Source organism: Equus caballus, chromosome 16 (genome assembly GCF_041296265.1).
Source record: "Equus caballus isolate H_3958 breed thoroughbred chromosome 16, TB-T2T, whole genome shotgun sequence".
Taxonomy (NCBI): Eukaryota; Metazoa; Chordata; class Mammalia; order Perissodactyla; family Equidae; genus Equus; species Equus caballus.
In genome coordinates, this window is record NC_091699.1 from 81928054 (window position 1) to 81953789 (window position 25736).

The 25736-nt window shown below is 47.2% G+C and overlaps 1 protein-coding gene across 1 annotated transcript in view; it reads left to right on the forward strand.

Annotated features, from left to right (window-relative positions):
• The window catches only part of EPHB1 (EPH receptor B1), a 417903-nt gene that overhangs the window by 273961 nt on the left and 118206 nt on the right, over positions 1-25736 (forward strand). Inside the window, exon 4 of the mRNA XM_001498502.7 lies at positions 4766-4921. Within this exon, the coding sequence (XP_001498552.5) occupies positions 4766-4921 (156 nt within the window). The remainder of the gene's footprint in view (positions 1-4765; positions 4922-25736) is intronic.

The following is a 25736-nucleotide window of genomic DNA, read 5'->3' on the forward strand; positions in this document are numbered from 1 at the left end:
GCGGGCGTGCCACCCCAAGGCCCCGTTTATCACCTGTCTGAACTGTGATCTCTTGCAATGTAAGGAAGTAAACCCCCTTTTCTTAAGGAAACAAAGCAATCTGGGCTACACCGGTGTCAGAAACAAACATTCAGCACTCCGAGTTACAGGTGTCCTACTGACAAGGGTCTTGTGTGAATCCCCAGCAAAGTGCACGTGGCTCTTCTTTCCCACCCACCTCCTGGGATCATAATGAAACCCTCCCAGCGGCTGAGATGGGGCTGGGCACTGTCTGATCTAATTTCCCTTCCAACCTCTCCTGTTCTTCCACCTCTTCCCTTGTTGCTTTGTCTTTGCCTCCCCTGAATCTCGCCTCTTAGTCGCCGCAAGAAAACATTTCTTGTGGTTCTCATCTCATAATGACAGATCCCCAAAATGATGTCCACCCTGCCTCACCAGTCCCCTCTGTGCACACACAAGCAGAGTGCAAATGGCGCTGTACGGGAATCAGTATTCATGGTCTGCCTCTCCCAGCAGGAAGAGTGCTTCCCAAAGTCTGCTGCCCCCATCCCCTGCGCTCTGCTCTGTTCCTCTAGCAAGGTGCCTCGCTCGCAGCAGATCTCCTATAAACATTTGTTGAATCAGGAGCTCATAACTGTGGTGATAATATTGACCGTAATTTTATATTAAGAGAAAGACAATCTCTGAGTTTTGAAATGATATTAAAGCAAAGAACTATGTTATCCACCTCAAAACTGCTTGAAAGTGAGGTTATGTGCTTGGTTAGGCTTTCACATTACTTAATTATTATTTTTTGAAACTGTGGAGCCTTTCAGCAGGTGTGTGGTCTCCAGGCTGCCAGAGTCCCCACCACTCTCCACTGCTGTTACTTCCAGTGCTTTCTGTACTCAGGGGGCTTATCTGGGCAGAGGCCATCTGCCTTTGCTTCCCTTGGCCTAAATATTCTTTGTTAGAATCTACCCAGAAGCTTCATGTAGCTCCCCTAATTAAAGCTGCTTTTTGTCAAGGGGCAGCATAATTTTTTACTTATTTTTCTATGTTGAATTTCCGGTTAAATAACAATGCTATTAACTTCCATTTCTTATTAGTGGTGTCTGATACAAGATGAGTTAAAAGCACTTTATGGACTAGCCAGGCACTTTAACAATTATTTAAAGCATTAATTCTATGAGAAAATATAGCACAAGTGTGCTTACAAGTTACAATCTAAAAATCTAATGAATAAGCCTAGGAATGCTGCTTCTTTGTAAATCAGGGAATGCCCAGACAGAGATTTTATTAAAATATTATCTTATGAAATCTGAATATTAGGGGGATTCACCCATTTTTCAATTATAGGTAAAATATATTTTACAGATATAATTATTCACCCATTATACAAACAAGAATAATATGCGCAGAAGCAGATTCTTCCATTTGGTTCTAGGATTTATTTGCACACTTTGGGACTCCAAACTTATATTCTGACCTTGAATTCTGAAAGTTCCTGCAAAGAAAACTTATTTTTCAAAATAAAGTGGGTAAGGGGCTGGCTCAGTGGAATAGTGGTTAAGTCTGCATGCTATACTCCGTGGCCTGGGGTTCATGGGTTCAGATCCCAGGTGCAGACCCACACACCACTCATCAAGCCATGCTGTGGTGGCATCCCACATACAAAATAGAGGAAGATTGCCACAGACGTTAGCTCAGCGACAATCTTCCTCAAGCAAAAAGAGGAAGATTAGCAACAGATGTTGGCTCAGGGCCTATCTTCCTCACCAAAAAAAAAAAAAAGAGAGAGAGAGAGAGACAGAGAAGGTGGGTAAGCAGAGGTAGAGAGGAATTAGCATTGTTCAACACTTTTTAACACTAGGTACCGTTTCATATTTGAGTTTATTAAATTATAATGACCTGTGGGAGTTGTTGTGGGAAGTGTGTTTCTTTTTTATAGATCCTTTGTACAGAGGAGCAAGTTGAGGCTCTGAGGGATTACATAACTTGCCAGTGGTCACCAGCCAGGAACCAGCGGAGCCCGGATGTGGACCCAGGACTGTCTGATAACTGTCCAGGCCTCATTGCCCCGGGGGGAATAGAGTCACACCCCCTCTCAGGACCTCTCTTCCCAACCTTTCTCTGAACTTCTCTCCCTGAAGTCTGCTCTCCTGCATGTCTTCCCTTGTGGCCGACTTAGAGTCTCGAGGCTTCAGGACACCCAGTTCTGCCTTCTTCCATCAGAAATCTCAGAGGAAGTCACTTTCTAAATCTCTCTGCCACTTGTGGATATCAGGATGATTGTTTATGCTGTTAACTTATTAAATGTAAAGCAAGGAGCTTTTAAGTGCTGGAAAGAAAGTAAAACGCCTTGTTCCTGTTAGACTGGTGCATTAAGAAAATTACAGTGTGGCTGGGACCCAATGAATTCATGAGAGTCGCCACTGCACCCTCCCCAGCTTTCCAGGGAAAGAGCTTTGCTGTGTTTGACAGCACAGGCCTGGGTTCTCTGTTCTTCAGCTCCAGAGCTGAATGGGGCCAAGCAATTCTGGGTGATTTACAGTGGAAAGGGCCAAGTGCTTCTCACAGAAGATAAGGAAGAGATATGGAAAGAAGAAAGGGAAAGAGGAGAAAGAAATAGAGGGAGACACTTCACTGAGTGGGCTCGGAAGGTAGACCAGTGAGCCATGTTCTGGGATACCTTGGTTGTGCCATTCAGGGTTTTCCTTTTGATGTTTATTTGTTGAGTCCTTAGCAAAGATTTAAATTTTTTTTTCTTTCTACTGAGAAGTTTCTTTTGAATGTGCTGACATGGGCCAGCAAGTGGCCCATTTTTACATGGGTTACAACAGAAATCTTTAAGAACATTATTGGAGCGTCTAGACAAGGTTTATCCCAGTGGGTTCTATGAAACTTGAATCCAAGGGGATGCTCTACAAAATAGGGCTTCGTGGTGAGAAAATGTAGCATTCTATATCCCATTTTTGGAAGTTCTGAGAAATTCTGTAATAAAAATGAGATGAACTTCTTAAATTCACGTGTTCAAAATATCTGGCCACAGAACAGGTGCTAACAACTCAAAGATCACGAACTCCATGGAACTCTCTTGGGTTATGCTATTCCAGAACATTTCATTTCAGAAATTACCTCCCATCCAAGATGAGCTCCTGCTCTAGGGCACTTCCAGAGTAGCTGAAACCCTATACCTCACTTCAAGTGAGCAAAGGAGTGAGGAAAATTTCCCAGCATAGGAAATAGTCCTGCTTTCTTATCTTAGCACCATGGATATTTTTCAAACAGTTTATGTGTATATCATCACTATCGTTTCTCCCACTGTGTCATTCCAGGCAACTTTTTTAACCTCTCCATGTCCCAATTTCCTCATTAGCAAAATGGAGATAATAATAGCTACCCCATAGAGTAATGCATGGAAAGCACTTAACAGGAATGTTAACAGATGGTGGCTACTGATATTATGAAAGAATACTCTGCACTTTCCAGGAGGGAACAATATATTTGGGAAGATGAACTTCGTGTAAGTAGAAGCCATTATAATGGTACTTCTCTTACAGTGATGATCACGTTGTATTGTAATTGTGTGACTACACTGGATCAAGAGCTCCTTGATGACTGGCTCTGTTCTCTAAACTCCCTGGATCAGGTTATCAGAAGGGTCACAGTAAATGTCTATGAATGACTGAGTGAAGTATATAAGAAAGCCATGCAGTTGACCATGCAGTAAGTTTTATCCAATCTCAAAGGAGGATGAACCAGAACAGGTTTCATGGGGAGAGGAAGAGTCAGGAGCTGAGATGGTGAGAAAGGGCCTCCAGGAAGTAGGTCAGGCAGAAGCAATATTTTGACGAATCAGCAGAGAGGAGACCAGATGTCTGGAGTAGATGGTCTGTACAGATGAGGCATGGTGAAAGCCTGACGGCTGGTTTAGAGTGACTTCTCCATTCATGGCTCTTCATAGGCTGACCACATAGGGAACTAAGAAAAAGTGCCCTATATCTGAGGGCACCTCTAATGGGCATCAGGCTGTACCAGGTGTTCCCAACCTTCCCCACTGCCATGTACATGATAGATGACACCAAGTGTATGACATGTTCCCTGGTGCACTGCCTGCAAAGCCATTATTTTTTCCCCCCACCTCCCAAAGCATTTCAAAATGCAATTAAGGGAGAATGATGTTGTTAAGCCAGTAACCTTGAAATCACTTTAATTTCTTTTTAAAGAATCACTCATGAATTTCACTCCTATACCATCCTTCATAACAAGTGCTTGTTAACACTGCTCGCAGTGTCCCTCACATGTGTTGCACATGGCATTTAAGAACCATGGGTCCAGTGCTCTGTCAACCTGGACCCCTTGCCATCTGAGAACATTAGGTGAAATTCCTTCGGTGAGTGACTCAGGGTAAGGCCCTGTCTGTTAACCAGGTGGAAGAGGGAGGGAATAACCATTTATAGAGCACTTATCTCCCAGACACTGAGCTACACATTAGATTCATTTTCTCAATTAAATCTCTCGACACACCTGAAAGGGAAGAGTCATTATTCATATGTTCAAGTGAGAAAGGCCAATGGTACCAGGAAGGTATGTTTCACTAAGGATGTTTGAAGAATTGGAAGTGTTAAATAGGGGTCTCCTCAATCTAAAATGCTCACTTTGTGCAACAGAGTATCTCAGTTTCCATTTTTGGGCGGGCAGACTCTTTCGTTTTCTAGATCCAGGGAAGGGCCTCTGACTACTGCTCTTCCATTAATACTCAGATGGTCTCTTTGTGTTCCAGCCTGCCCTGCAGGGATGTTCAAGGCCAACCAGGAAGCTGAGGGCTGCTCCCACTGCCCCTCCAACAGCCGATCCCCTTCAGAGGCTTCTCCCATCTGCACCTGCCGGACTGGCTATTACCGAGCGGATTTTGACCCTCCGGAAGTGGCATGCACTAGTAAGTGTCTAGTAAGGGTCTGGGCTGGGGAGTTTGGTTCCTTGACAGTGCAAGTGATGGGTCTGGGGCAGGAGAGACATCATTCTCCGACTGTAGTACAAAGCAGAAATGCTGGCTGTGGTGCTGAAATGGACAGCTCCTGTGCTGGGCATGCAGGGCCCCTCTCTCTGCTTAGTAGCACAGGGTCAAGATTATGTTCTTTCTTACTCCCTCCTCCCAGATAGGAGAGTCTTCCTCACCAAAGCAAGAGAATGTCTTCCCGCTAGATGGTAAAAATGCCAACCTGGAAAGTTCATTGAGTGCAAAATCAAGATTCACTAAGATATTGCAGCAATTCATAGTAACTTCCAGTCACCTCCTCCAAGAAGCTCCCTTGGTCGTGACAGCTGAGAATATCTTCTCTCTTCGCTGAGCTTCCTGTATCTCTGTGACCAGGCTTTCATCAGACTTTCATAATTTTATTAATTGCCCAGTTATTCTGTACTTGCCTTCTCAGTTACCACCTGAAGGTCCTTGTGTGCCAGGACCAGGTATTCATCTCCCTGTGTCTCTTCCAGTGCTCAGTATGGTACAGCATCTGTGCCCCTGCCAAATGACAAGACCAGGAGCCTGGCTACAGCGAGCATCTTTGAGGCAGAAATTCTAGGGGCTCCATCACTCTCCCATTCTCTGCTGGAAAGGGAAGGGCAGTCATCCTGCCAAAAGTGGAGGTGGGAGGATGGGAACTCCACTCCCAGGGTAGGATGGGGAAGGGGAGAATTTCCTCCCAGTCTTTTCCTGCATAATCATGGGGCTGCCCTCCCTGCACAGCACTTTAGAGAACTTGCTCCTACTCCCCTAAGTGTTGCAGCCCTGAAACAGGGATGATTTCTCTTTTCAATATTCCCTCTGTATTTGGAATTCAATGCTCCAGGTCAGCCTCCCATTATAGTAGAGCTTTCTTCTGCATTGGATGCCGTTTCCTGACTCCCTGTGAGCAGGGACCTTCCCTTCACCTCCTTGGACCAAATCCCTTCCTCCCACCCCCAGGATGGAAGGGTACAGAGGGAACGTTTCATCCAGACTTGCAGTTTGATGGACAGAAAAAAATGACTGAGCTCTGAGTAGAAGAATTTCTTAATTCTGGCCTTGCAATGTCTGTAACCTTTGCTGAGTAAAGAAGAGAAATGAAAGTGTCTTCTAGATCAAGGTCCTGAGGTCAATCAATGCTTATAGATCTGAACTGAGGAAAAGCTCGTCCTCTTGTAAACTGATTTTCCCCAGACCTCCCTCTCTGGTGGGTTGATATGAACAGAAATGATTCCATTTTTGCAGACTAACATCCCTATCTTTCTGTTGTGGTATCTCCTCTACTGATTCCTGAGGTTCCCCTGTGGGTCTCCGTGAGCCTGAGAAACATTGTTTAATGTACTTCTTTAGAAGCCACTTAAGGCTGAAGCACTGCTGCTTGGATGTCCAGACCAAGGACTAGTCTCCATGATTGCCAGAGCATATGCAGGGTCTCACAGCTTCCTTCCTGAAAACATGCCCCCCCCCCCCACCTTCTGCTCGTGAGCCCTTTCTCACTGCCAGCCTCCCTCTGCAGGTCAACTCATGCAAATAGAAGTTGAGGCCTCTCCACCTCTCACTTCAGCAGACACTCCCTGTAAATCCTTCCAGCCCCTGGAATAAGGTCACCTATAGGGAAGGTAGACCAATGACAAAGTGCTCAGAATGCTGATATGGGGCATTTCTCCCGTCTATCTCTCCAGGCTTATCTTCCAACCATCTGACCTGATGTGCTTGAACCAACAGGACTGATCCCTGGAATAAACAGGAACATCCAAGGCCTCCAGTTTGCACATGGTAGACCCTCTCTCCACTCTGCCTGCCTAGATCCTGAGTCCACCTCAGTAAAACCAGACCTCACAGGTTTTCCTCTCCTGCCTCTGGGCCAGCTGGCCCTGGGGTTAGACACTCCTTCCTCACCCACTGTGGTCCCACCATGATCTCCCCACCTTGCCCAGAGTAAATCTAGATGTGCCTGTGTGTGTTACCACCCTGTACGCAACCCTGTGCTCTTATGTCCCCAGACGCAGAGTGCCGGGATCAGACTAGAAATCAGTAAATTAAAGCCACACTCGTCTGTGGTGGTCAGGCTTGAGAGCAGCTCATGGATGCCTCGGGCAGCCCCCACCTCAGTGAGCACTTGGTGAGGGGACCCAGAGGCCTGGCTGGGCAGCAGCACAATGCTAGGCAAAACAAGTGTAAATAAACCTATTATTTTATTGAGTCTCATTATATATTTGATTTATTGTGTGCCAGGGAAGTACTGTATGAAAAAGTCAATTTGTTGGCTTTTATAATCTCATTAGGGTTTCCTTTTAAAGCATTCTAATTGGAGGTGCCATCTGTTCTCTTAAAAAGGCATCGCACATCCCCACAGTAAATAATTTTTCAGATACAAGGAGCATATCTGGAGCTGTGGAGGCTAGGCACAGCCCCATACCATGGTCTTGAGGGCCCCAACTGATTCTGTAGGTGTAGGAAGGCAGGTGAGCACAGGCCCAGCCCAGCCTGAGAGAGGGTGGTTGGGGCTGAGAGGGCACAGGAGCATGTCACTTTGCAAATGCAGTCCTCCATCCATCCAGTCAGGAAACAATTATGGCCCAGTGGGTCACTGGGAGGACCCAGGCAAATGGGAGCTGTCTTTCTAAACTGTACAGGACAGTGGGCATCTACTGTGTCCTGTGGGCATGGGGGAAAGGGGACAGTGTCAGGAGTGTCCAAGAGCCCAGGTCTTAAAGTCTGGAAGGGTCTCAGGTTTGGCCTATTACCATCATCTTCAAATGAGGTTAAGTCAACAGTCACACTCATTCACTGACAGTATTGAAAATTTTATAATCTTACGATTTAAAGAATACTCTTTTACAAGGCTAAAATACCTATAATACACTAAAACTTAATATTTTTAATGAATCCAGTTAATCTCTTGGGACCAAGGCATATATATATTCATTGTATTTTTATAGTGTTAAACATGTTAATTTATTCCAAATTAATCTAAACATTTAGAATGCCTGACAACTTTTATAGCCCCATGTAGGCTCTTGTTCATTTTCTTTTTAATCTCCTGGGAGAGCCTGGGATCCCCTTGATGTCTGGGAGGTCCTGGCAGCCCTGTGTGTCCAGCCTTGTTCTTGACAAGGTTCGTGGACTCCACAGGGGTTTGGGGGCACCCCAGGTCAGTGTCGAAAGGGCTGGTGGGGCTCCAAGTGAAGGCAGAGGGGGCATAGTGAACTCTGTGTCTGAGTGTGATGATGGTATTGTTGCAGGTCTGTGGGCACCCAGCTCCCTTCTTCCTTCTTCATCCTCCTTGTACCTCTGCCAGACCTGGAGTTCTGGATCTGCTCATAAAAATCTGGCTGGTGCCCCCTTGCCCAGCTGTGGCCCGATACCTGCTCATATCCAGGAAGAGGCGTTGTCCCCCTACAGGCTCTGGAAGGAGGAAAAAGAAGACTGAGGGCCGGTGTAAGGGTTTAGGGTGCATCCTGCAGCATGTCAGGGCTGCCCTCAAAGACAGAGGGACAACCTAAGCCATGGAGGCGATGAGGTGGGAGCTGGGGGGATAACTAGAGGCAGGTTACAGGTGACCCCCACCTTTTCCTGCTAATAAAACCCTCTGAATGAAGGACAGTGGGGACCACCCCTTAATGAGGAGTTACCAGAGGGCCCCTGGCAGCAGGAGGAAGGGGTAGAGGTCAAAGAGAAGGTGAAACCCCACTAGCCAGGAGGGTTGTGAAGGTTGTAGGCTGAGGAGCCAGCTCTGAGCTTCGGGCTTTCTGAGCTTTTGCTGAGGAAGTTGCCACCTTCTGCCTCCTGCTGCCCCGCTGCGCCACCGCCCAGAGGCCCTGAGGCTCCCCGGGGAGTCCTGGCATCCCCAAACGGCCCCAATCTTGAGTGAGTCTGGGAAAGTTTATCGAATCATCAATTGCACGTAGCGGTTGGAAGACGGGCTTCAGCACTTCATAGACAAAAGTCCAAAAGTCTGAATCTGGACTCTGTCTCTCGCCTTCTCTGTGACTTTGGGCTCATTTCTTAACTTTCTTGCATTCTGTCACTTTATTCTCACAACCTCATAATGATGTCTGCCTTTCTGGGTTGTTACAAGGATTAAGCAAAATAGTATTATGGAGTCTTTGGCACAGTGCCTGGTTCATAGTAAACTCTCCATCAATGTTAGAACTTGCTTTGCTTACATCCCTGAAAAGTGTGAAGATTGCAGCCGATATGGAAGCTTCTGGCATGATAGGATGTTGGAGATCTAAAAATAAAAGTGACATCCTCAGGAGGAGTCCAGGTTGACGCTGCCCCTGAGCGTTGCAGCAGCATCTGTTGTGTGGCCCCAGACCACACAGTCACCTTGGCCTGGAGATCCTGAGGAGAACAAATAAGAAGGTGATGGCCACTGTGGCTGGATGTGCCATGGGAGAAGGAGGGAGGTGCAGACTGAGCATCTGAGAACTGCAGATGCCACCAAGCCCTCTCGCCCAGGCCTGAGACGGCCTGAGCAGCTGGGCAGGAGCAGTGGGCAACAAGACTGGCTTTCAGTTCTCAGGGAGCAGGCGCTCAGTGACTCCCCAGGGTCAGACACACTTCTTTCCACAGGAGGGTCCGATGGCACAGGAAGCGTGACAGGGTCAGCTGGAGAGAGGGAGCCGCCAGGAAAGCACAAGGAAGTGCACGGCCGTGTGAAGTCAAGCCCCAAAGGCACGTCTTCAGTTTTAAATAATTCCTAGTTTACTGAAGGAGGAAATGAAAAGGAGGAATTTATGAAGCAGGTGAAAATAGATAATTATGCCTTATAAAATTGCTGTCTGTGAAAAACTATGCAGAAGGACTGGTGTAAAAATAATTACCTTGTTACATTTCTGACCACAAAAACCCTTTTTTTGTCACCCACATGGGAGAAACTTTGATGGATCACAGAGACAAGCCCATGCTTATCTTGTGTCTGTATTTCTTCTTCAAATGCAATGGGTTTCCCTCTACAGTTTTGATCATAGAAACAGAATGAAGAAGGGGCTCCAGAGGTCATTGTCTTGTCCCCTGAGCCCTCCTGCTGTCCCCTCACATGAGGGGGCACAATGCTGGCCAGCTCTCTGGGGCCCCCCAGAGATCACCTCTGACCTCCCTCCTGACTCACAGAGAGAGGCTGGGAAGCTGAGCCGCAAGGCCAGGGCTCCAGGTGTGGTTCTCGATTGGGTGTGACCTGGGGCATGTGACAGCCTCTATGGGCAGGAGCTTCTCATAGGCAGAGCTGGGCATGATGTCAGTCAAATCAGGAGGTTATGAGAATCAAATGATAGAATGTCAGTGAAGGATGAAACTTCAGGTCTGCCTCCAACGCCACTACCTCACACAGAGTGGGAGCTACAATCTGGTAGCCCTTAGGAGGATGTTGCGGGTTATCGAGGATGATGGTGACTCGCTCTTACTCTCCCTCCTGACTCCGCCTCCCACAGAGGAGGATAGGAATCTACTCTTGCCTCTCCCATCTCTGCATACTCCAATTTCTCTCCTTTAAGCTCACGTTTCATCCTTTAAGGGACTGGCAGCTCTTCCCTTCTTTCATCCCAGGGCAGCAAGGTGGCCCCTGTGATGCAGGGGTCCTGCTCCTTGGATGGACTGCCCAGGAGTGTGGCATCACCCAGACCCTGGTCTTCCCAGGCAGGCTGCGTGGAATGGAGAAGAGGGCAGCAGGGCCCAGACGGATGACAGGAAAAGAAGGAAGTCCTCTGCGGCCAGGCCTGAGGGCCTCTGGGGCGTTGTGAGAAGTCTGTTAGGACATCAGCTCATCAGCCTTCTCCCACCCATTTTGGACACAGGCCCTGCTGGGTCATGCTCCACAAGGTCGCCAGTGGTGGGTTTTTTCTTTACAGCAGTGATTTTTAAATGCAGTCCCTGAACAAGCAGCCTCAACATCACCTGGGAACTTGGAAATATGGATTCTCAGCCCCTCCCTAGACCTACTGCATGAGAGACTCTGGGGGCAGGGGGTGGGGATGGGGAGGCAGCCACCTGAGTTTTAACAAGCCCTTCAGGAGATTCTGAAGCCGCTGAAGTTTGAGAACTTTGCTTTGGAATTAGGTCATGTTTCTCTGTCCTCTGGTTTATGACTCCTGGGGAGAAAGGCCATCGAGTGAATTCCTGCAGACTGGAACCACAGGGCCTGCCTTCCCCATCCAGGTGCTGTGTGCTACGCTGAAGGAAGAGAGAGAGATTGAAAGCCTGTGAAGACCTGCCTGGGGAAGAGGAGGGGGTGTGTGTGGTGTGAGTGTCATCTGTGTTTGAGTGTTTCAAGGGAGGGTCTCATTTGTTCTTAGAACAATCCCACTTGCTCTGGCTCAGTTTCCGGTTCATTCTGACTCTTAGGTGGTTGGAGCATTGTGGAGACTTCCAGTGTACAGCATTAGCTGGGGCTGGGAGCAGTGATGGGGGAGAGAAGGGCGTGGAGGTCAGGGGACACGACCTGACCTGGCTGGAGCACAACCTGACCAGGGAGGGCTGAGGGAGAAACTGAGGCAGAAGCAAAGTGATTGGTAGGGATCACCTGAGCTCAGATGGAGGAGCAGGTGGGCAGGGAATATAAATGGGTGATGAGCCTCACCCTTCAGATGGTCCTCCTCCACCCCACTTAGCAGGAAATAGGCCAAGAGGAACCCTCTGTGGCCGCCACTGCAGGGAGGGGCCCCTCAGGCCAATAGGACCCTCCTGTTCCACTGGGACAGGAGTCCAGTATTATAAATTGAGGACTGCTTGCTCCTCTACATGTCTACACTTTGGGGATGAGCTTAAATACTCTTCAGAAGTAGATCTTTTCACAACTGTTTACCTCTGTTAATCTACCAGTTGCATCATATTAAAAGAGGGCTGCTTTGTTCAAGCTTAGCTCAACCCGTCGCTGACCAGGGCTGCAGTAAATGATACACCCAGTGTCCCAATCTAGAGATGAAGAGCTGCTTAATTTTACCCTGACATGTGAACCATGTCCCACATAAAAGTCTGTCATTTGTGTTTTTGAGGGAGAGGTAGCCTGTGTTTTCCTTGAGGTGAAATTCAGGGAAGCTGTTTCCCTGAGCCTGGGTTTGGAGAGTTTATACACCTGGATGCAGAACTGAGGGAGTGTGACTACGAGCTGAAAGCTATTTATAACTGTCACCGCTGTTTCAAGAAGGGTTGGCATTGCCCGTGTAAACACGCTTTCACAGTTCTATAATCGACAATTTCTTTTCACAGTTCTTTGACCCAAATGGGTCTAACCCTTCTGAGGCATCATACAGCGCAGCGTTTTAAGCTCCTGGCCAGGCACAGGCGCTGACGTTTGTATCTCAGCATTTCGTGGGTTGTGAGAGCATTGGGAGTCAGAGGGTATTAGCATTCAGAGCAGCCTCCTGGGTCCTAACACCCAAACTCCTCCCCCATGTCAGCCTTGCCTCTCTGACACCCCTGAGAGGTGGTCATTCCTCTGTTATTTTTCTGAACATTTGTGATGACAGACAGCTGATATCTTTTGCAGGGTGGCTCCATTCCATTGCCAGGCAGCCATCCTCCATCACTGTGGGAGGGATCTTCTGAATTTTGGGTTGGGCCCTGCCTTCCTCTCCCCCTTGCCATTGGTCCGCCATTGAGGACCAATGTTCTGCAGGCCAGTGGTTCCAGTGTTTAAGGACAACATTCTCATCCTTCCTTAGTCACCTACTTTAGGTTAAACATCTGTGATTTATTTCCCAAAGAACATGATTTCTTGAACCCCGTTGTCCTGGCTGGCCTTTTCTGAATCTTTCACATTCATCAATAAAACTCTCAAATTATGCAGCCAGAAGGCAATATGTGACCCTCACCCCAGAGCGGGGTCAGTGGAAACATGATGGATTTTCTGCTGTGACTGGATCCTGTGAATTGCTCACTGTGGTGCAGCCCTGACACTGTGGGCTCCTACCAGACTAACTGGCCACTAAACCTCCATTGGTTTTGTTTGTTCCTTCAGGAAATGCTGCCCATTTGGGTGTCTCCTTTTGTGTACTTATAAATGTGACTTCAGAAACTTTGCCTTATGGATTTAGACACAGTGCTCTTTCAAGTATAGATCATTTTGAATACTAATTTTTATCTTTCAAATGAGAAGTATTAGTGTGAATTGTTGGGAGTGTGGCTCTAGTGTCTGTGCCTGGGTTCAAGTCCTGCTCTGCCACTTGCCAGCTGTGTGGCATGGGGCAACTGAGATGGCTTCTCTGTGTCTCCATTTCCTCATCCATGAAATGGGTAGAGTGCTGCTGTCTGCCTCACCGTGTGGTCAAGGGTATTAAGTGTAGTAACCCAACTTAGAGCAGTATTCGGCACACAGGAAGCATTCAGTGAAAGTAAGTTATTTTATTGTATTACTATTATTGGAGTTGCCTACCCTGCTTTGATGTTATTTTCAAAGCAGCTAAAACCCAAGCCCTGGCATTATCATTTAGCTAACACTTCTTCCTTTGGTACACAAGTATCTGTGTACTTTTTCAGTTACTGTTGTTGAAATCTAGGTACGCTCTCTAAACTTTTTCTCTGCAGGCTCATAAACTTTTAGAAAAAGAAACAATGTCATTTGGCCTGACTTAGAGACACATGCTGGTTCTTGTCACTCTTTCTTTGAGGCTCACAAAGCACTGATTTACCTGTGAAGTTACAGAAGTAGGAGGGGATGGAGGTAAAATGTATTCACTTAATCTACTCTCTCCTCTATCTTGAAAATCAGAACAAAACTGTCCACCCCATGGCCTTAGGCCCCTCTCTTGTCATGAATGCCTCTTAGCAGTGGCGGGCAATGGCTCTGATGTCAGATTTGCAGGCTCTGGTCCCAGTGGGACTGGTCTGGGATGGATGCTGGAACTTGATGATGGCTGTAGCCCAGGGTTCTTGAATCTTCCCTGCTCTGATTCTCTTCCTCAAAGGAGAAGCCATTTAGAAGTGAGTGGCTGTGCATCCTCTGTCCTCTGCCAGCATCTCACCTCATCCCCAGGAAGGAGGATGCCTTGCTTTGCACACTCTGAATAGTCTACACTGGTTAGAGTTATTTAGGTGGAGGGCTCTCTCTGTCCACTGGACTGGAAGCTCTGTGACATGATAATCTGATCTTTTTTACTCCCTCTGTGACCTTACACAGCAGGTGCCCAACACAGTCAAGTGGTAAGAGCCCTGCTGTTGGGAACAGGTACACCAGGGTTGACTCTTGGCTCCATCCTCCCATTGCAGTGTGGCCTTGGGTAAGTTACCCAACCTCTCTGAACCTTTGTTTCTTTCCATAAAATGAGGATATTGTTTATTAGTGTGCCAATTGTGATGACATATGTAAAAGACCCAACTCAGTGTAGGACATAGTAAATCCTCAATAAGTTGTCTTTGTTTCGGTTGTTATGAATAAAGTTTAAGAGGTGAGTCTTGAGTCATATCTAAATTGCACAGTTTAAAATAAGAACAAAAGAAAAGTGTCGGGGAAATGGGCATTTTAGAGCAAGTGCTCCTGGAGAGCCATCCTAGATTGGCTGAATTCTGACACCATCGTCCCCTGTCTCCACACCATCACAATGTGATCACAAATCCGTGTATCATCTGTGCAGACCCTCTTGTCCCTAGCATCTCACAGTTGGTCCCCGGATTAGACTAGGGTCCTGGTTCTCCTAGTCTCCCCTCTTCCATCCATATAACTCAGCATCAGATCCTGATCCAATTTTGATTCCAGAGGCCAAGCCCAAGTCCCATCATGGGGTCTGGGATGTATCTCACTGCTAGACCTCTGGCCATTGTCTGCTTTGCAGTCACCTTTCAAGGTCATCACTGCCAATCAGTCCTGGAACCCATATCGACTCGTGGCATCCCCCTGTTACTGATCATTGACCCTGTCCAGGAGCCAGGTTCAGAATCCATTCTCAACTCCATTGCACTGGGTGGGATCCCTGGCTCCACCCCCTCTTTCATTCCCTGACCCTCCAGTTGCCATATTGGAAATTTGGTACCAGCCAACCCTCTCCCAAACCAGGACTGTCATCTTCCAGATTCCCTGGTTTGGTAACACTTGTAGATGCAGCAAGGAAGCTAGAGCTAGAGACCCACAAATCTCATTGATGGCTTCACTTGGGTGTGACAAAGGCCAGGGGCCCCAGGTGTCTTTGACTGTCATCAGAGATTTAGAAGGAAGCCACTTTCAACTTAGTGTAAGGATATATTCTGAACACTGTCCAAGAGAGCAAAAGTCACCTGACCAGTTAGTGATCTCCCCGTAACTGGAAGTGTACAAAGGGGTGCTGGGGATGCTGCCAAGAGGGCTTCTGAAATGTGTGGGAAGTGGGGTGAAGCAGAGAGAAATGGGTCTCATAGTCAGTTTGGGCATGTCCCTGCTCTCTGAATTATGTGTGGCATAGGACCAGGACACCAGCATTTATTTTGAAACTGTGTTTCTGATCCTCTGAGAAACTTTCCACATGATTGCCTGGGAAGTACCCGGTCAGAGTCAGACACCTGAGAACTGTTATGATATGGGGCTGGCTGTGGGCTTAAAGGATGGACTCCCCAATGGGAGTCCCTGTGAGTGAAGGTCAGACTTTGGCCCATGCCCAGTGAAAGGGCTTGTGTGCAGTTCTGATGAGGGTAGCCGTGCCTGTGCCTGCACCCCCTGCACAGCACAGGAAGGCTGTGAACCACCAAGACCCAGGGGCAGAGGCCTCTTCTGAGCACACCTCCTGTGCTGTGAGTCATGGTGCTCCACCACACTGGCTCCAAGCCATTGGATCAGGAACGTAAGTGCATAGCAATAAGCCTAATGTAATAGCTGGCACTGATTAAGGTCTTACCATAAGTTAGGCTGTGTTAAGCCCCTGACATGGATTTTTCTCAATTAACTTCACAGAATATAATCTAGGTACTACTGTTATTCCCAATTTATAGATGAGAGAGCTGAGGCCCAGAAGGGCTAAGTGATCTGCCCCAAGCTCCCACATCTGTGAGTGGCCGGGCCCAGATTTCCACTCAGACCTGCCAGGGTTCAGGGCTCTTTATCCTCAGTGCTAGGCTGCTTCCCTCGGGAAGGAGGACTGTTGCCTCTGAGGTGGCCTGGCACCAAAGTAACGTGATGTGTGATGGTGAAGGATGCGTTTCATCTGCTAAGACTTGTCAAGTGATCTCTGTGCAATGAGCAGGGCACCAGCACTCTCGCCCATATTATACCATCCCCATGAGTGGGCATTTGGGCTAACTCTAGTGTTTCACTAATACAAACAATACTGCCATGAAAATGTTCAGACACACCTTGGGGCCCATGCCATTGTATCTGTGGAGGAAATTCACCTAGAAACAGAATTGCTGGGTTGCCGGGCACATACACTCAGAAAGTCAATCAATATTATCAAAATGCTTTCCCAAAGGACTTAACCAATTGACACCCCTACTTGGATCTACAGTTTGCTTCCCCACACGCTGGCCCAACTGGATTTTGTATCTGTGGAGGAAATTCACCTAGAAACAGAATTGCTGGGTTGCCGGGCACATACACTCAGAAAGTCAATCAATATTATCAAAATGCTTTCCCAAAGGACTTAACCAATTGACACCCCTACTTGGATCTACAGCTTGCTTCCCCACACACTGGCCCAACTGGATGTTCTCAAGACTTTTAGTTCTTTTCAGTTTGATTGACCTCCTTGTCTTCTTGATTAGTATTTCCTTGACTATAAGTGAGTGTGTATTTTTCATCTTTATTGACCAATTTATTTTGTATTCTGGGAGTTGTCTGTTGATAACCCTTGCCCTTATTCTATTTTTAAAAATTGATTTCTAGATTCCCATTAATTATGTGTGACATCCTGCCCCCCAGCTCTTCACTTATTTTTAACTCTGTTTATGGATACATTTGTTTTTTGTCATATCCAGGTTTTTAATTTTTGAACTCAAACCTGACCATATTTTTCTTTCTGGTTTTGGGAATTTGTGTTCTGGCTTTTTGCCTGGATTTGTGTATGTCCTTCTCACTCTAAGGGATGGAAACACTCACTTATATTTTCTTTTAACTCTTTAGATAATGTTTATGTTTAGCTCCTTCCTCAATCTAGAATGTATTTTTGTATAGGATGTGATATTGGTATTCTGACTTATCTGTTGTATCCTACTTGTCCCATCGGCTCCACCTGAATTGTCTACGTGTCGGTGAGATGACCCTTTGACTATAGCCTAAATGGCTCTACGTACTTCTCTTTATTCTTTCCCATTGACTGTTTTGTCTGTTCTGGCACCAGTTGTAAGCTGTTCTAAAGATGTTAGCTTTCTAGTATGTTCCAATAACTAGTAAACTATGTCTCTACATATTGTTCACTGTCAAAATGTCTTGCCCATTCTTAAACAATTTTTCTTCAAGATGAACTTTGAAATTAGCTTGGCACAACTCATTAAACAATACTGTTAAATCGTGGTTGGGGTTGCATCGACTCTATGGATTCCTTTGGAGAAGGCTGTCATCTTTATGATATACATCTCTCCATCCAGGAGCATGCCATTCAGGCCTTCTTTTGTGCCTTTCACAAAAGAAGTTTTATAGTTGTCTTCATATGGGTATTACACAGATCCTGTGAGATTTAATCCTAGGTGTTTTATGGGTTTTGTGGTTCTTGTGAATAGGTACTTTTTCATTATATTTTCAAAGAGGTTATGATTATTGTTAACAGATGACATCCAATGGTGGGAGTAGAGGGCTTCCCATCCCTGGAGGAATCAAACAGAAGCTGGCCAACCCGGTAGGGACTATAGAGGTCTGTTGCCACTAGGGACACACCATGACCTCCAGTATTTCTTCCTATTCCAAGAATGGGTGTGTCTGTGAAGTGTCAGAATCAGGGCTTGATTTTGGATGAACTATAACTTTCTGGGAAGTATACTTACCTTTTTTGATTTCTCTTTTTGTTCTCTTGACCTTGAAATGTTGTCTTTAGAACCTGGGCCTCTTCTGTATACCTGGAGAGAGGCAGCACATGTCTCCTTAAGAGCTGCATGAGACAGCTTCTGGAAGATTTCTTCTGTGTATTCCCAAGGAAAATGGAATGAATAATCCATGACTATTTAACCCATATTCCAGCTGTTATCTAGATGCCATTCTGATATACAGCCTCTGAAAAAAGGATGGAGAATTATGACAAGTGGAAAAATTTCTGTCATCCAGGGAGAGAGCTCTTGGTCATTTCTGAAGAACTGTGGAGATGCAGGACTCCTTCATGGGTAGCACCCTCTCTCAGGGGTTAGTGGGGAGATAGGACTGCTGATTATGCAGTAGTCTTGAGGCCTCCCACCTGTCACCAACTTCTCTTCCTGCATGAACAAGGGGCTTATCCAATCTGGTCCAGATGGTTATCTTCTTTTAAAAGATACCTTGAAAGGTCTATGCCCTTCACTTGTCAGCATGTGGTATCTGAAAGTTCACAGTAGGCTGTGTGCTATGTGGGACTGGCCAGGCTCCGCTCTCCTGAGAGTGGTTTGAGGATCTGAGATGCTTCACCTGCAAGGCTTCCAGCATTTGTGTGAGCCTCATCCCTGATGGGCCTTGGTCCAGTGGCTGCCAACCAGCTCTCAGGATGCATAGCATCAGTTTGCTTGTTCTTGATTCCTGTCCTAGGTTCAATCTCCAGTCACACCTGCATGAAGAGAATTACCCACCTCTAGGCTGTGTTAGGACATACTAGATCAAATGGGTGATTTGGGATGGTTCAGGGTCTGAGTTTGCATCACTTGGAAATGAGATGCCAGAATAAGTTGCTCTATGGGAGACCCTGCCCAAAGAGGGTGTATCCCATTGTTGTGCTCAAGACTGAAGTGTGTCCCAAAGTTCTTTGACTTCAAGAAGACCGTGACTGGCTTAGACTGTTGCTTGCAGTGAAAGCAAGCACCTTTCACCTGCCCTGGCAGGGAGTGAGTGGCCTAGAGTACGAATCCCTCAACAGGAAGACCTATGGCGATTCTTTCTCTGAGAGATTACCTGGGTCAGAGATGCCATGAGCAGGGCCTGGGAATGTACAACCTGCCCCAGTTTAGGGTAGGAGCTCTGTATACAGGTGTGGGAGATCCCACAGAAGAGGTCTGCTTGGGGCCTCAAGAGCCCTAGGCAGGAAGATATTCTTCCTGCCTCACAGGGCCTTCAGGTCAAATGTTCTGGATGGTGTCTTTTATTCATTGTACAGGTGTGCACCCTGTCACTCTTTCTCTTCTAGAAGGTGAAGAGATGGGCAGGGATTCCTGGGTAACTATACTAGACAGTCCTTTATGTAGAGTGCACTAAGGTACACTGAACACTTCAGTGCAAATTCTGCCATCTGATCCCCTCATGAATGTGAAGAGGGCAGTGTCCCCTCCAAGTCCCCATTGCAGAGTGCCTGGCCCTCTCCAGCCCCAGGGGTGCATCTCCACCAGCCTTGTCAGTCAGTGATTGGTGTGGCTATCATGTGGGTACCCACCTCCCCTGCAGACCTTGAGCTTTTCAGGGTAGACGTCAGTGAACTTTTCATACCATAACCTCACATATAGGGCATAACGCAGTTTAGAGTTTCAGTAAACATGTATGGATTGACCAGTCAAGAATAATGAATGATGAGGCTCAGAGACTATAGGTGATCTGCCTAAGGTCATACTATGGCAAAGCTGGCACTCTGCCCCGGGTTTCTGTTTGTGAGTCCAGTGCATCTTTCACCACTCCCAAAGGCCTCTGAGACTAGGAAAGAGGTCTTGAAGGCCATGTCTTTAAGGTGATATGACCTATTGCCCTCTTTGACTTGAAGTGTCCAGGGGCTCTACAGGGGAGAATCATGTCAAAGCTTCCCTCTCTTTGGCCTCACCTTGGCCTACAAATAGAAAACTCAACCTTCTGTGCTTCCTCCACACAGGCAGTGATGTGGGACTGGCTGTAAGCACATTCCTACTGAGATACGCTGCCTGTCTGGGTGCAGGGGCCTCAGCCGTCCTCCAAGGGCTTCTGCAGCCCTGTGGAAACCTAGATGCTCAGGCCACATAGAGGGGCTGTCTCTTTTTCCAGAAAGTGAAATCCACCCCCTTTCTCCCAGACAATTAGCTCCCTCAAAGCAGGAGAAACAAAAAGTACTTTCTATAAACATTGGTGTTTGGTGGAATATGTAACACTAGGTTCTTTAATGCTCCCGAAATCCCTCTCGGCAGGGTCCCTCCTTGTTTTGACTAACCATTTCTCCTTATTACTAACTGTTATGATTGGGAGAATTGCCTGAGTACAGGCCCAGTGTTTCCAAGACCCTAATGAGTAACACGTGCAGACTTGCTCAGCACGGTCCTGGAACCACAGTTGCTCTGTTTCTTCAAGGAAGCTACTGGAATGGTTCAGGAATAAGAGCTTTCTGCCTCCATTAAAGACGTAACCCCCCAGGCCCCAGCACCCAACTGTATTTGCACCACACCTGCACCTTACACCCTCAGTGCCTCCTCCTGGGTGGAACAATTGTTGAGGTTGAACTTTGAAACTGGCCAGGCCTGCTTTCAAGTCTTGATTCCACCACTCACCAGCCACATCACTTGGGCAAGTTACTTAATATCTCTGAGCTATAGTTTCCTCATATGTAAAATGGGGATAATAGTTCCTACCTCATAGGATGTTAGAAAGATGAGATTTCATTAAGTAATGGACCAAAATGCCTAAGATAGTATTTTGCATATAGGGCTTAGCATTAAAACAAAGTTCAAAATACCATATAGAACTCCACTGGAATGGGAACCAAAGACGTCTCTCTGTTTTTCAGCTGCTCCTTCTAGAAATCCACTGCAGGCAAACAACTGACATTAATCACTCACTCAGTGGCATGAAACGAATGAGTTCCACTAAATCAAAGCCTTGTCTCTCTGACGTCCGTGCAGATGGCACAGGTGTCTGTCCCCAGAAAGCCTATGTCCCTGGGGTTCATATTAAACTGACTTCAAAGGTGGCATAAAATTGGAATGTTGGGATCTCAGGGCCATTAGGAAAAGTAAAGCAACATGATTTCCCCAGGTTTCAACATCCTCTCCTCCTTGCTCCGGGGAGACAGCCTACATTTTGAGGAGAGGAGCCAGCGTGCCTGAGCTTTCAGTGGGACAAGCCCACTTGGCCGTCCTGTCCCTGATGCCTCAGGCCCCCAGCACAGCTCCCTCTTTGGAAGGAACACCTCAGACACCATCACCTTCACATTGAGCAAAACAGTTTTCCGAATGCCTGGTGCTCATCACTCACAAATTGTAGACGATCCTTGGCCTATTTTTTCCAAAAGTCCCAAGCCCTGCTAGGCTTACACTATTGAGAGGAGGATGCCCCAGCAGTCTGTCCACTTGGATGCCACTGCTTTCCACCAGGTCCCTGATAACTTACTCCTGGTTTCCTGATATAGCCTCAAACAGCCATGCCCCCATCCCCCAATGATAATACCTGACAATCCCTGCTGCCACTGACCTCTGTTACTGTGTGGCTATTGGTGCCTGACATCAAATCTCTAGAAGCTCTCCCACTGCCATGGAGGGAGTCTCCCTGAAGGGCATGGGGAGCACGCAGGCTTGTGCTCCTCTCCAAGGTCCTGAACCAGCCACGTCACAACCCTTCCCTCAAGGACAATGGTCATTCCTGTCCAATCTCTCCCAGGAATTCTACAACAAGTGAGGGAATGATGGAAGAGGAATTGGTGTCTCAGGAGGGAAGGAGAGAGGGAGGGAGAGAGAGCTGAACTTAGTCTGGGAGTGTCATAACTACACATGGCAGCTAGGAGGAATAAAGAGAGGATATCTGTTTTGACCTTGTTTTCAAATAACCAGTTATCAAAGAATCACAACTGAACATGAAGCTGATTTCATGTTTATTTGACAACTCTACTACCTTTCTGACAGTTGCAAACTTTCCCTCTGTTGGCTAATGCTATCCTCCAACCCACCCTGCTTTCAGCCCTGGATGCTATACTGAGGGCAAAGGCATAACAACCGCTCTGATTTGGTTTCCTGCATATTTTGCCTCCACAGAAGACCTCCAAAGTCCCCATTTCCTCTCTTGCTCTGCTCCTTGACTCCTATATATCTCTCCATAAATCTCAAAGACCTTTTCCCCTTCTCCAGGAAGCTTTCCAATCACACAGACATGGTTCCTTTAAGTATCTATGTCATGGTGAGCAATGGGTAAAGAGATGTCCTGATAGAATTATCATTTTTGATGACCAATCCTGGACTACCCTCACCCATGTCTTCCTGGCCCCTCACACTACTCTTTTTTACCATCCCTACCATGATGTCGTTTTCTGGTCTCCTTCTCTAACCCCTCTTTACTCAGTCCACATCTTGACTCTTCTCAGCCATGGCAACATTACCTCTTTGAATTCTCCCAACTCACAATATTCAGGAATCTTGAGTATAAAATATCCTTCTTGGCTCATTCCCAGACCCTATCTCCCCTCTTTCTTCTAAAGGGAGATTGAGTAGAGGACACAGTTTATTGTAGGAGTAAAGGAGGAGTTTCCTTGCCCAGAGGTGAGGGGAGAACAAGCAAGACCAGATACCATGTCAAAACCAGACCACCTCTTGGGAGGCCAGGGAGCATATGTACAGGTTCACACAGAGGTTATGAACCCAGGATATAAAAGAGCTGGACCCATTTTGGGGACACAACCTCATTCCCAAGACTAGGGTTCTGTCCCTTTCTGGGTGTGCTTGCAGGCATTAGGTGGCCCAGACAATATAAACAGGGACAGACAGCCTCCAAGGTGCTTCTCCCCAAATATAGCTCCAAGCTGTGGACAGGACTCCCAGATACCATGTCTGAATATTTTGTTCTGTATTGATCTTACCTTTTCCCAAACATCTGTAACTCTTTGTGTCCATATCACTTACTTGGATCCGTAACTGGTTATGTTCACAATTCCAAGTACTCTGTGAGTATGAGCTCTTACCTCACTAATAAGCCTCTGGTTTCCCCAACCCCATGGGCTGTAACCTCCATATCCTCATGGCTTTCACAGTGCTCAGCACAGTTCTGGGTAGGGGAGTCTCTGCTCAAAGAATGAGTGGCTGAATGATATCAGTCTTAATCAGATGAGTGGGTTAAGGTTCCAAATCATCCAATAAAGATAATACTAATAACAATAGCAGCTGACATTGACTGAGTTCCTCTGTGTACCAGCCACACAGCTAAACTCCTTGGGCATATTATCTCATTAAATCCTCAAAACTACCACTTTTCAGATGAGAAAATTAAGGCTTAGAAGTTCACCTTCTCAAGGTTTGCCAACAAGGGAATATTTTTTAGCTAGGTTCCTGTGAACATTTAGGGCGGTCATTAGTTGGTTTCAAAGACTCCTCAGAGTCTCTGAAAAACCATGAGTGTGTTCAAGAACATGTTTACTTTTCTTCGGAAAAGCTCTGTTGCTTCTATCAGATACTCCAAGGGGTCATTGACCCATGGGGAGGACCCCGTCTCTGGTCTGATGTAGAGCAGCAATTCCAGCCTGCAAGGGAGGTCTCCCAGGAGAGCATCGCTTCGCCATGGTCGTCACCCTTACCAGCTCCCCAGGGGGAGGGGTCTGAGGACATTGACCCAGCTGCAACAATGCATGGTTAACTGGACACTGCCTGCTTGGCACCTTGGACAAGGCTGAAATTCACATCCTAATTCTGAGACCAGGAAGTTGGCCTTATTAAGATTCCTGATAAAGGAATTGGCTCTTGGGGCTTACCTGTCTTCAGAAGATCTCTCCTTTGATACTCAGGAGTGCTCTTATTTCCAGCCTAATGCTTACAAATACACTCACTCTCTCCCACCCATCCTGCCTCTCCATTCTTTAAAAAAAAATCGTCTGGCTCAAATCACATTAAAAAGTGGAGATTCTGTCTCAATAGGGCAACTCTTGGGCTAGCCCTATGGCTCTAGAAGGATCTTTTCTGGTTGCTCTTTGAGGTTCCAATGCCAACCCTGCTCCGCACAGGCTAAGCCAAATTCTCAAGTATCCTGGAAGACAATGGAGACTCATCCGCATAACCCAGGACCCACCACGTTCCTTCCACTCAGACAGAGAATCACAGCTCAGCAGTTTTCCCATCCTTTAAAAAGACTGAGTTTCCTTAGCCCTATTAACTGGAAGCTTCCATCAGTAGTAACCGTGGCAACAGATCAGAGTAGCTTCAAAAAGCCTGTCCGTATGTAATTAAGAAAAAATGAGGACACGGACACAAAGTCAGGGAGCTTAGACAAGGAGGCCCTGGCTCTGAGCCCTGCCACCACACTTCCTGAGGGCTTTTGTGGACAGAGAAGGCAGATTTTCTTCTTCCTCTGGCCTCCCTCTCTAGTCCCTCTTGAACGTTCTTGTTTGGTTGTCTCAACTGGCCTTCCTCCTGAAGATGTTCCTGGGGGCCCTGGCTCTGGACAAATGCTTCCTGCAGAGGTAGGGCCCCAAACCCAGGGGGTGCAGCCTGGGCGGGTAGGAAGTGGCCCTAACACCTTCCTCTAGGGAGATTTATTCAGAGGCCAGATCTGCTCTGGTCAGGGTCTTCATTTAGGCACAGGAGAGGCCGAGCAGCCTGCTTGCAGGAATGTGCCCTGATCATCAGGATGATGGAGCACAGACCTGGGACCATCATCATTCTAGCCGCCCAGACACCGGGCCCTGGCTTGCCCAGCCGGGAGCAGACCTCATGGGTAAAGGGAGGGGAGCTAAGCATTGATGGGAGGTAGTCTGAGCCTCGTGGCTGTTTTATTTCATTGAACTTATTTTTATCTGAAATAATCTCTTTTATCTCTATATTTTCTTCTTTCCTGTCCATTTTCTCTCACCAGAGTGTAAGCTCCGTGGGAGCAGAAGTTGTCTGTCTTGCTTTTTCCTCTCTTCCTAGTGCCTAGAACAGTACAGGGAGTATTTGTTAAAGGGGTGAATGAGTGAATGAATGAATAATGAATGGGGTCACAAACAATGTTTGTGACCCAGATTCTGGTCACCTCCACAAATGTGCACTGTGAGCCCAGGCAATGGGCTGGCTCTGAGATAACGACACATCCCTGCTGGTGAGGGGGCTGGTGGGGAAGGACCCAGAGCAGGGCGTGTTCAGGCTCCTCTAGCCCTCTGAGTCCACTCTCCAGGGGAAGACCATTAGAGTCTATTCCTGCTCCTTGAATGGAAAGGATTCAGGTTTCTGCAGTCCTGGACTCAACAACTATGGCTCCCACAGGCCCCCGTTCATACCCCACAGATGCATTTGCTCTGGAATGCAGCCATGGATGAGAAGAAGTCGTTGCTTCAAATGAAGGCTGTTTCTAAATAAATATGAAAAAGACTTCCTAGAAACCCACTGTTTTTCTTCCTAAGTGGGGAGTAAATGAACAGACACGAGCAGCACCGACCAGAGTTGGTCTCCCCAGCTGCCACCACACTGTCGAGTCAGGGACAGGGCAGGCCTCTCCAAACCAGCTCCTCACTTGGCCCCTTTATCTCACCAAAGCCTCTACCACTCAGTCACAAACAGTGGGTCCTCACGGGTGCTGCTGCATCCTCCATCATCCTGTCTCATGCTGCAGGGCATCCTGTCTCATGCTGCAGAAGGATGCACACATGTGACCTTAAGCCTTGCACACTGAGCAGAGGTCAAAAACCTCTAGTGGAAGGGGCCTCTGTTGGGCAAAGTGCTGGGCATGGGAATCACAGAGACAAACCAGCCACCAGCCCCTGCCCACAAGGAGGCCACAGCATGGTGAGGACAACACGGAGGAAGAGACCATCACAATGCAACAGTGGAATCT